At 36.6% G+C, this 10,376-nt stretch overlaps 2 protein-coding genes across 3 annotated transcripts in view; one reads left to right on the top strand and one right to left on the bottom strand.

Moving 5' to 3' along the window:
• Positions 1-262: 262 nt before the first annotated feature.
• On the bottom strand, positions 263-2,857 carry bet1l (Bet1 golgi vesicular membrane trafficking protein-like). The gene is made up of 4 exons (XM_033968086.2): positions 2,770-2,857; positions 1,730-1,815; positions 1,595-1,651; positions 263-1,343 (listed from the first exon to the last, which is right to left on the bottom strand). The coding sequence occupies exons 1-4, from the start codon at positions 2,786-2,788 to the stop codon at positions 1,176-1,178; spliced, it is 330 nt and encodes a 109-aa protein (XP_033823977.1). The 5' UTR covers positions 2,789-2,857; the 3' UTR covers positions 263-1,175.
• A 4,687-nt stretch (positions 2,858-7,544) lies between these two features.
• Positions 7,545-10,376, top strand: part of LOC117372372 (plasma membrane calcium-transporting ATPase 1-like) — a 28,847-nt gene continuing 26,015 nt past the window's right edge. Inside the window, exons 1-2 of one of the 2 annotated variants that reach the window (XM_055222742.1) lie at positions 7,545-7,778; positions 9,264-9,542. In XM_055222742.1, the coding sequence (XP_055078717.1) occupies positions 9,329-9,542 (214 nt within the window). In that variant the 5' untranslated portion in view covers positions 7,545-7,778; positions 9,264-9,328. The remainder of the gene's footprint in view (positions 7,779-9,263; positions 9,543-10,376) is intronic. The other variant, XM_055222743.1, reaches the window with a different exon arrangement.

Genomic DNA, 10,376 nt, shown 5'->3' with positions numbered 1-10,376 from the left:
AATGATGAGCCGAGGACTGCCGACAAATCACGAGTCGAGCCGAAGAGACACAGTGACCCCAGCGGCCAAAGAGGGAACCCACTATTCACAAACAAGAAAAATGTTTATGAATGCATTATGGGGTGATTTATCTTTATTAAAAAAGCTAAGCTATCTGTCTATCCCTTTATCGCACAATATGTTTAAACAGTATATTAAATAGTTCAGGGGATTGAGCAGTAGGCTCCTTAAACCTTCATATGAATTACAAGTAAAAATATGTAGCAAAAGTTTGACATTTTATTGAATACAAAATTACATCCAGATTTTAATACTATGTTAATCTTGTTACTTATAAACCACAGCCTAGTGACAGTTTTGTATACTGTACCATAAGAAAATAAAAGTATAAAATCCATACATTTCTTTATAAATTAAATATAGGTCTTTTTATATGGCGTTAGTAAACAATTGTGTGCATTTACTATGTTGGGTTCTGCACTAAAAAAACAACAATTTTGACTTAAATAACATGAACTCAAGCAATTCGCTGTACATTTTAAACCAGATTAGAATAATAATCTCCACTTTTTAAACAGTAATCAATAAATCTCTATCGGGCAACTATCTACAACACAGGATGGGAATATTGGGTGCTTGACTACCATGGAAGACAAACCAATTTTATCGTAACACATAATCAACAAACATTAAAATAGAACAAAGAATTATCAGTAACTCTTAGTAGACATAAATATATATATTGGCTATAGACATTAAGAATTAGTTTGGAATAGACTTCTTCAAAGATATGTATTCAAATTGGTCTAGCCCAAGTATTCATGTGGTGTCATATGGATTAATCATGACTCATATAGTTCTGGTTTAATTCTGACTTAAATCTGGCTCTAACTCTGGTCCTAGTCTCATACTATCCTTTTTTAGACCTGTTTTAGTCCACCTGCCACATGAATCAAGTCTAAAAATTGGTCTTCCTTAATACTTACACTCCCTCAATGAAATTGTGCGTTCTTCTTGTTTGATGCAATCTTAGTTTTTCCCATTCACCAACATTGGATTCAGAAGCCCTTTAACTACTCATCTTAATATGGACCATCCAACATCCTGTATCCCTGCATTTGCACTTTAATAAATACAAAATGTTAAGTGTCTGTTTTTAGTAAGTCAATTTCTTGTCAGCGCTGAATCCTTATCACAATATAATACAATATGAAGAATACGACGACCAGTCCGATGGAGATGTAGCAAAGGAGACGCCGATTGTCCCGACTCGATCGAACCATAGTTGAAAAACGTTTCACACTTCCAGTTAGAAGACCAGTGGCACTCATGAAGTTTGAGTCCTGTAGAGGGATAAGTACAAAGAATAAATGACACAGTGATATTTGGTATATGATATTAGTGGTCTTATTACTTCAGAAGTCAAACTTTCATCTTAGCAATTTGGTTTAGTCTTGCTTCAGTGCTGAATTAGCTTTTGATCAGCAGGAGTCTTTTTTTAGGACAAAATTAGTCCTGGTTTAAGTTTGGAAGAGCTGATATACATTTTGTATCAGTTATGATTTAATGATAAATTCTACCTAAAGTATCTTACCATGCCATCTAAATAATCATTCTGATCCTCTGTCTCTTGGTCGATGTCATAAGCCAACTGCAAGAGACACAAAGTTAACACAAAATTACCTTTAAAAAAAAAAAAGTTATTCTTTGCAAAAAGCTTTAGGCTTACAGATTTCAATCTTGAAACTTTAGCTGACAAGTTTTCTGCCATTCGTTTGTTCTCAGCATCCAGCATGTCCTCCACAGAGCTGTGGCCTAAAAGACAAAGGCAAACATTTTAACACAGGATAATATGGTGAACTGAAACTGCTTATCTTGACTAAAATGTTCCACAGAATGGCATCGAATTTCAATGAAGACAAGCAGATGATGATACTAGGCCACCAAATTAGAAGTCAGATCTGTGGTGGGGCAATTCCACTCACAGTAACAATGATTTTCAGCATCTGTATTTGGACAAATGCAAAATAAATTTTTAATAGCACTATGGGACAACAGAGAAAGAGCTCCTCTGCTTTTACAGGAATAATTTACAGAAAATGTTTTAACCAGGTAAGTTATTAAACAAGGGAAGGTGTAATTGTGCTTTATCGATTTCATGAGAAGTGGTTGTCATAAAATAAACAATTTAAAAAGTTGTTAAGTAATTTAGTCCCATTTTGTAAATTAAATGCCAAAACAACGGCGAGCAAAAAGCTGTTGGCATTAGCCAGGAATCTTCCCAAGTTCAACAAAACAGATTATTACAGAGTTATTATGATTATATATTTGGCTTTGTGATAAAAGTCAGAAAAATAATTACCAGTACATTACACTGTATGTACAACTAGCACTAAAAACGAAGGAAAGAGCCAAATCAGCCAAAATGTCCGAGTAGGAACTGCACAGGAAACATCATTTTACTGTACGTTAGCTTAGTGTTATTACAATATTGATTAAGGGGTAAAATAGGTAAAAGGAAGTAAAATTTGACAAACCATTTAAAGACGACATAACAAAATATCTTCACAGTTGATGGTATATAGTTACATAGATACCATAATACGTACTAAATACCCACTACTAATTAACTGACGTTTTGATAAAAAAACAAAACAAAACTATTTACTCATGCAACCAGGTTAACAGAATTGTACGTATCTATCTATACAGTAGATGTGATTAAATTCGAGTTATTTAAAAGTGAATACGTGTCGCAGAGAAACTTGCCTCTGTTCCAGTCCGCCATGTTTGCGAGTGACGTATACGTCCGTGTCACGTGACTTTTTGTTTGCGGAAATCAAAGCATCTTCAGAATTTGGTCCTTTGCTTCCACCTACTGTCCTGGAAAACTAAAGCAGTGCAGATCCTGAGATTTATAGAATATTTCAAAATGTAAAAATCTAAACGTATTCATTTGCAGAAAAGCTGTGTCTAATTGTTATTGAATTATTGAATTGAAATATTATTCAAGTTACTTAATCTGTCTCAGAAGGACAATTAGGAGTGCATTACATGTCAAATATATAGTTGTACAAGAAAATTGGTTGACTGATAGAATAGATAATTTATCAATTCAATCAGCTCCCACAGTTTAAAACAAAATGAAATTATTGAATTATCAGCTCATTTCTTATTAGCATAAACAATAAATCACATCCCATGCTGCCCATATATTCTGGGGAGTCTATGGTGGCAGTGGCACAAACAATGTTCATTTAAATAATCTAATCTATAAATCCTATTTATTATCTACATGTTTACTCTTTAAGCAGTCATTTTTCTCAGTAAAGTTATTTTTTAATATTTATGATATTTTTTTTTTATTTTTTTGTGTGATTTCGTGATGCCAATGTGCAGTGCAGGTAGTTTTTGGAGTGTGAGGGAGGATTTTAGACTATAGGAGAGCACCATAGTCTACTCTATTAATAGGAAATACTGGACATATTTCAAAAAAAAAATCTTTCTAAAAATAGAGAAGAGATCAAAAAGATAATATGTCTGATTCCACAGTACATGCTCTGGTGTGGCAGCAGTTCAAAGGTCACAGTGTTTGAAAACAGACAATGATATCAGTGCGTTTGTGTGTGGTTTTGTGAGTGCGTTTAATCCCACGGCGCTGCTTGTCTTAATCCACCTCGTCACGCTGCCAGAGCCTCCTGCGACGTGGCTCAGGAGGGGCAGAGTGTTTTATTCAACATACTCACAGTCAGCTGAGGTTAAACTAGGCCAACACATATGCAGTAGTTACAAGAGTTGCTTGTCTCATGGGGACTGCTGTTTACAACTGGTACATATGATAGCTATGTTGTTTATCTTTTTAAATATTTTTTCTTTTGTTTTTATTATTTTTGTAGGGCTGTTGGCGACTAAAGAAATTCTTGGTCGAGTAAAGACTTATCCTGTGCATTAATTAGTCAACTAAAAACGGTCATGGCATTAGCAAACGCCTTCAAATCTTTCTCCATGATTTGACTATATATTTGACACAAATTGCACCAACAAGACAAGAAAAGTACTCATAAATTGTGTTTGTAAGCATAATAAATTCACAATTCACTCACAAATTTCAAGACAATCCAGCCAATGCTTTTTAATTTCTGCTGTGGCCCATATAAATTCTTATCATTTTAGTCATTAGTCAACCCCTCTTCTGTTTTAATGTTAATTTTATGATGATTATTTGTGATTATTTATGTTTTGACTTTGAATTGCTTTGTGTATGAATTGTGCTACACAAATAAACTTGTCAGAATCAGAATCCTTTTATTGCCATCGTTTGGGAACACAGTTCACACGGAGTTAAAAAAAAGATATGCTTAAAAATCAAATACTTAAAGGTAGAAAATATATACAACAGCAGCATCAGAACAACAGTGCAGACATGACTTATTAAAGTGGCCGGTGTTATAATGTGTCCAGTTTTGTGCAAATATTATAAAGTGTTCATGAGACAAATGGCAGAGGTGAAGAAACTGTTCTTATGACGAGAGGTTCTGGTCCCAATGGACCGTAGCCTCCTGCCAGAGGGAAGTGGCTCAAATAGTCCATGTCCAGGGTGAGAAGTGTCAGCTGCTATACGGCCTGCTCGCCCCCGAGTCCTGGAGATGTACAGGTCCTGTAGAGATGGAAGGCTGCAGCCAGTCACCTTCTCAGCAGAGCGCACAATGCTCTGCAGTCTCTGTCTGTCCCTGGCAGTGGCCCCAGTGAACCACACAGTGATGGAGGAGGTGAGGATGGACTCAATGATGGCCGTGTAAAACTGCACCATCATCTGGACAGGCAGCTGAAGAAATGCAAGCTGTCGGTTTGATGGGCTTTCTTGATGAGGGAGCTGATGGTTGGTTCTCACTTGAGATCCTGGGTGATGCAGGTGCCCAGGAAGCGGAAAGAGTCCACAGTGGTGATGAGGGAGTCCGTCAGGGTGAGGGGAGGCAGGGGGGCTGTGACTTTCCTGAAGTCCACGATCATCTCCACTGTCTTCTGGGCGTTAAGCTCCAGGTTGTTGCTGCTGCACCAGGATACCAGCCGGTCCACCTCCCTCCTGTAGGCAGACTCATCGCCGTCCGAGATGAGTCCAATGAGGGTGGTGTCATCCACAAACTTAACCAGTTTAACAGAGTCGTGGCTGGAGGTGCAGCAGTTGGTGTACAGGGAGAAGAGCAGGGGAGAAAGTACACAGCCCTGTGGAGGTCCTGTGCTGATAGTCTGAGTGTCCGAGACATTCTTCCCCAGCTGTACGCCTTGCATAATTGTCTTGCCTTGCATAATTCAAAATTTGGTAGACTAAAACTATCGACCGATGAACTGACTAAACAATACATTTCTAGCAGCCCTATATCTTTGCAGTGAATATAGTACATTTGAATGCTGTTCTTAAGACCATCATATGAGAAAATATAATTTAGCTTACACATTATAGAGGACCAAAAAGTTTTATAAATCAGTTGGTGTTGCAACAATTAATTGGAATAATTGTGAGTTAACTGTTAAAATAATTATAATTGTACTTTGACAATTGTTATTGTTATCTGGACTATATAGACTAAAATATGTGCCAAAAGTCCTTTTATAACAAAAACAACTGCAATATTGAGCCAAAATATCAAAAAAGAATAAACAATTTGTTATCTTAAATTTCTCTATTTAGAAACCTTTAGTCACCAAATATCATCTTTTATTTGATTAAAAAAATGACGACTTGTCAGCTACTAAAATAATAGTCAGTTTGCAGCCCTAGTTTCAGTCACATAACTCACACCTGTTTCCAAGGACTTTTCAAGGACTTCAGAAGATATTTATTTTTGTTGCCATGGCATCAGCAGCCCTGGGTAAGATGCCACCTCAGTGAGAGAAACACAGGGATATTTTGTGGTTTGCTAATTCTGACAATCAAATTACAACATTTGTTTGTGATAAATCCAGGAACAATACATTTTATATCTATGTGCTGTTATGCAGGTTTGTCCCAAGAATTGAATTTGATATGTGTAATCCTGGTTAATTTTCTTTAGTCCCCTCATAATGAAATGACTGTGACTTTGGTGTAAGTGTAATTGGCTTTAGATCAAGGATGCTGTGGGTTTCATTGATTTCTGAGTTAACTTGATGTTACGATGTGAAGCGTGCACATCAATCTGTTAGTTAATCCCAGATGTAACCTTTATTCTTATTGCCACAAATCAGTCACCTTCTAGCACTGATAGAGGAGGTTTGATAGATGTAACTCAGCATTGAATAGGTTTATAGGTTAGGTGTAGGATAAGGTTAGAGGACTGTGCCATATTCTGATGTAGGTGAATGGCTGTAGTTTACTTACTGTGCTGTGAATAAATCTGATAGTTTTTCTGAATCATTTTGATATATTTACCTAGGGCTGGGCAGTTACAGTTTTTCGCAATAATAAAGGAAACTATGGTGGCCCCCTATAGTCAGATTTTTGCCCCCATAGTTTTAAAACAATCAAACAAAACAAAACAAAAATATGGTCAAACTAATTACACTTTATTCCTTTAGTATAGTCTAAACATAGAGAAGTAACTATATCTCATCTGTATATAGTCATTTTTTTATCAGCCGAGGCAAAAATACATACCGGTAAGTATATAAATATCCATAGATTGTATTGAAAACTGCAGTTAATTGAATTTTAGTTGAGATGGAGATTTAATCATATCTAATCATCAATGAAATGCTAGGATGTTATTAATGGAGAGGTCTACAGCCAATTGCGTCAATAAAAGTGTGTAATTTGGAGCAGAGTTCAGACTTTGGAGAAAAAATTCTGCTATTGTGTTATTTGGCTGATCAGTCTTGCTTATGGCCATGAAATCAATATTGCATAAATTGTTTTTTTTGTGTGTGCTAATTGGCACTGATGAAAAGTCTTGTTTATGTTAATTAAAGTTGCATTGAAAGACATATATCTGTATTAATATGAAAAATAAAAATTGCGATGGATCATAATTATGATATTTTTTTGCAATATTATCCAGTCATAATTTGAGTCTATTCATGGTTTTCAACTTCCTGTTATATGCAACTTTTTGAGGACTTTTTCCTTATTCAAAAGATATAAAATTTTGCATCATTCCAAAATCCATGGATATGTTTGCGATGAGTGCAAATAATTAGCTCATGATTTTAATACTTGGACAAAATGTGTCTGTTTTAGTTTGTTACTCCCATCTCTGCACACAGGACTGCTTTGTTGCTGAGGAAGTTGTCCCATGTTGCTAGGTGCCTTTTGTTTATGTCTCAGAGTCAGATCTGATTTAGACCAATGGAAACCACTTTACTTTAACCCAATTGCTCAGTGATAATGGGTAGTCTTGCCAGCAGCGTTGATTGCACAGACAGAAGCTGGGTCTCGCGAGCTTTGACCTGTCGTGGATGCCTGGCTCCACTCACACACTGGTATTGTATGGAGCAGCAGGAGCAGTCCCCAAGCGCGCGCTCTACCACAGATTGTCTAATTAGATTAACTCAGGCTTTCCTCAGATAAGCATTCAGGCAGCTCTTGTTTGTTCGTCCCATGGAGCCATTTCGACTTCTCTCTACCTAAATGCCGCATTGAATGAAACACAAAAACTCTTCTCTTAGCTTTTATTCACTGGAGAAGGTTTGAGACAATCTGGACCCGTTGTTATGGACTGTTTTTGTAGATCCCTCTGATGCAGCGCACTGTAATCGGACTGCTTCTAATACCACCTGCTAAAGGAGCCATGGGGGAAGTTTGTGTGAGTACGCCCTCCTCTTTCTCTACAATACAATGTAATGGTCAGTCATGTGCATTCAGTTCAGTGTTTGTACCACTCAAATTTTATCATCACTTTCTTCAAAAATAGACTTATATTCATGGATTTCAGAATTACATATTAAAAAAATAAATACTGTTGCCATAGTGATTAACAATTTAAAACCTAATATTACATCTTTTGAATAGGGAAAAAGTCCTCAAAATGTTGCATGTCATTTACAGCTGAAACCCATGAATTGTTGTACATAATGTTAGTCCTGCATTGATTTTCTGTGAATTCTCTACATGTTACTGTATTATTACTGCAATAACACAATTGGATGAACTAATGACAATAAATAACTGAAGTATTGGCACTGGTGAAGTAGTAGCAGTAGAGGATATGACTTCTGTTGGTTGCTCATATCGGTTGCGTTACTCCCATAGCGGCTGCTCTCTACAGATTAGGCCTGTGACTGATTGACATAGATTACAGCTGAAGGTGCGCAGGTCACAGCCTTTGGGATAAAATGAAGGACCTCTCAGATGAGGATGAGGGTGGGACTCTGTGGTGACTCTGTGAAGCAGTAAACACATTTTGTTAGTGTTCTATTGGTGCACTTCAAATATTTCCAATGAAAACCTTTCGGGACAAAGTCAAGAGCTATTTCTGTCTTATCTGGAGCATTTACACAACGCCTGAATACAAGTTTAATTTAGTGTTTATACCACAGGTGATCAGTGCACTGTCGCTAAGGTTGGACTGTCACTGTTGTTCGGAAGGTTTGGGTTTAAGGAATTCTGATAACCTCAATCATAAAAGTGAAGTTAATAATCTAATCATAATTAGTTCTGTAGGCAAAAATAATGGTTATTTTGTGCGTTAATTTCTCTAAACTTCACCTAATCAAATCTGGAACTGGACAAAACACAACGACTACAACTGGAAAGTCACCTAGGACAACTAGAGTAGCTGCAAATTTAGTTATTAGATCATCATCACTGCATTTTTGACAAATACTTTAACATGGGACTGGGACTAAATCATGGTTAAATCAAGGGCTAATTTGTCTGTTGTAATGTTAGGTTTTTGGCATTTATGATACTATTCACACAAATGTTTTGATTTTTTTGACCAGTATCGTGATTTGATTTGTGTTATATGTTTAAAGTTGGATTCTGTGCAGGCTGCACATTGTAAACAACTGAAGAAGCATTGACATTTGAGAGAAGCCTGAAATACCAACTCATAAACAAATACAACAGTCCCATGAATTTCAGAACAAGTCAGAGGTAGAGGTCAAAACTATAGGAACAATTTTTAGAAGATTTTAAAGGTCAGTTTTTCTATATAAACAGAAAATTTGGCTCTTTGCACAAGACATTCTATTATCATAAAAACTGCAGCTTTTATGTTTTAATAATTGTTCCAAGTCAAATTATGATTTTGATTTTTATAGCGATACTAACTGAAACCCTTTTTCAGATTCTCTACAGAGCCGCCTCTTTTAGAAGCAGCCAATAAGTCGAGGAACGAGACCAAACGTAAAAATGTCAAACTCCTTCCGTGGGTCCAAAGGCAGCGGGCGACACAAGTCCCACCATGAGCCCAACCAGCACATGGCTGAGACTGCTGGGTCCTGCAGCATCAAGGAACTGAGCTCTCTCATGGAGCTACGAGGAGTGGAGGCCAAAGAGAGGATCGAACAGTTATATGGAGATGTGAACGGGCTGTGCTCACGGCTACGCACCTCTCCCACTGAAGGTACACATACAAGTTTTATCGATATTTTGGTGGGTTTCAGGTGATATCAGCAAGCCTAAGCTCCAATAATGTTTTTACAGGGGTGCAGGTAAAAAGAATTTTGTTAGAATGCTGATGTTTGTTGTAATATAGTGAGGTCAGGTCTAGTGACTAATAGAAATGATCAGGTTCAACGTTTGTGCATTTACCTCAATTCAAAAATCTATTCTATAATGTGATGATGTCATACTCTCAGATGAGGGCAAGAGACAGTTTTCCCTGTTGATTACATTGTACTTTACTATAAAATATCCAAAAGATAAATTCAATATAGAACAAATGAAATTTGCATTTTAGTAGTAGCAATATTCCTTTTAGCTCCCCCCATCTGTATTAAACTCAACATTTCCTATCCTCAGAGCATAATTGCCTTAGATTAGAGAAGATTTCGTGAAAATAAGATGTCAATTAGATGACTGGGATGGTTTGTGTTTGTCTGGCTGTAAATACATTTCTGGCTGAGGACAGACCCAATGACACCTACATATGGAGCATTATCTGGAGAAAAGAATGAGACCGAAAACTCAATTTAGCCAAAAAAACAAACAAAACAGAGTTATACCATCGCTTCACATGATTGTCGGGTTTGCCTTAATCTTTCCAGTGAGAGCAGTAAACAAAGTGTGCTGCCCCTGTGGAGTTAGACAGACTCTTCTCCTATAAATCCCAATGCACTGATTGCGAAAGAGAACACGCAATGAATATTATATAACTCAGTATAGATGCAAACTAACTATTTAAGATTTTTATTCAATGCAGCGTATGTTTCTTTTTACAATATTTCTATACATAGTG

This window comes from Periophthalmus magnuspinnatus, chromosome 6, assembly GCF_009829125.3.
Source record: "Periophthalmus magnuspinnatus isolate fPerMag1 chromosome 6, fPerMag1.2.pri, whole genome shotgun sequence".
In the NCBI taxonomy this organism is placed as follows: Eukaryota; Metazoa; Chordata; class Actinopteri; order Gobiiformes; family Gobiidae; genus Periophthalmus; species Periophthalmus magnuspinnatus.
This window is presented reverse-complemented; position numbering and strand designations above follow the sequence as displayed.

Excerpts from the sequence above, each read along its gene's own strand:
- bet1l (XM_033968086.2), bottom strand. Across the intron at positions 1,652-1,729 it reads AAGTTTCAAGATTGAAATCT|TTGGCTTATGACATCGACCA; the intron begins GTAAGCCTAAAG and ends TGTCTCTTGCAG. Across the intron at positions 1,344-1,594 it reads ATGATTATTTAGATGGCATG|GACTCAAACTTCATGAGTGC; the intron begins GTAAGATACTTT and ends ATCCCTCTACAG.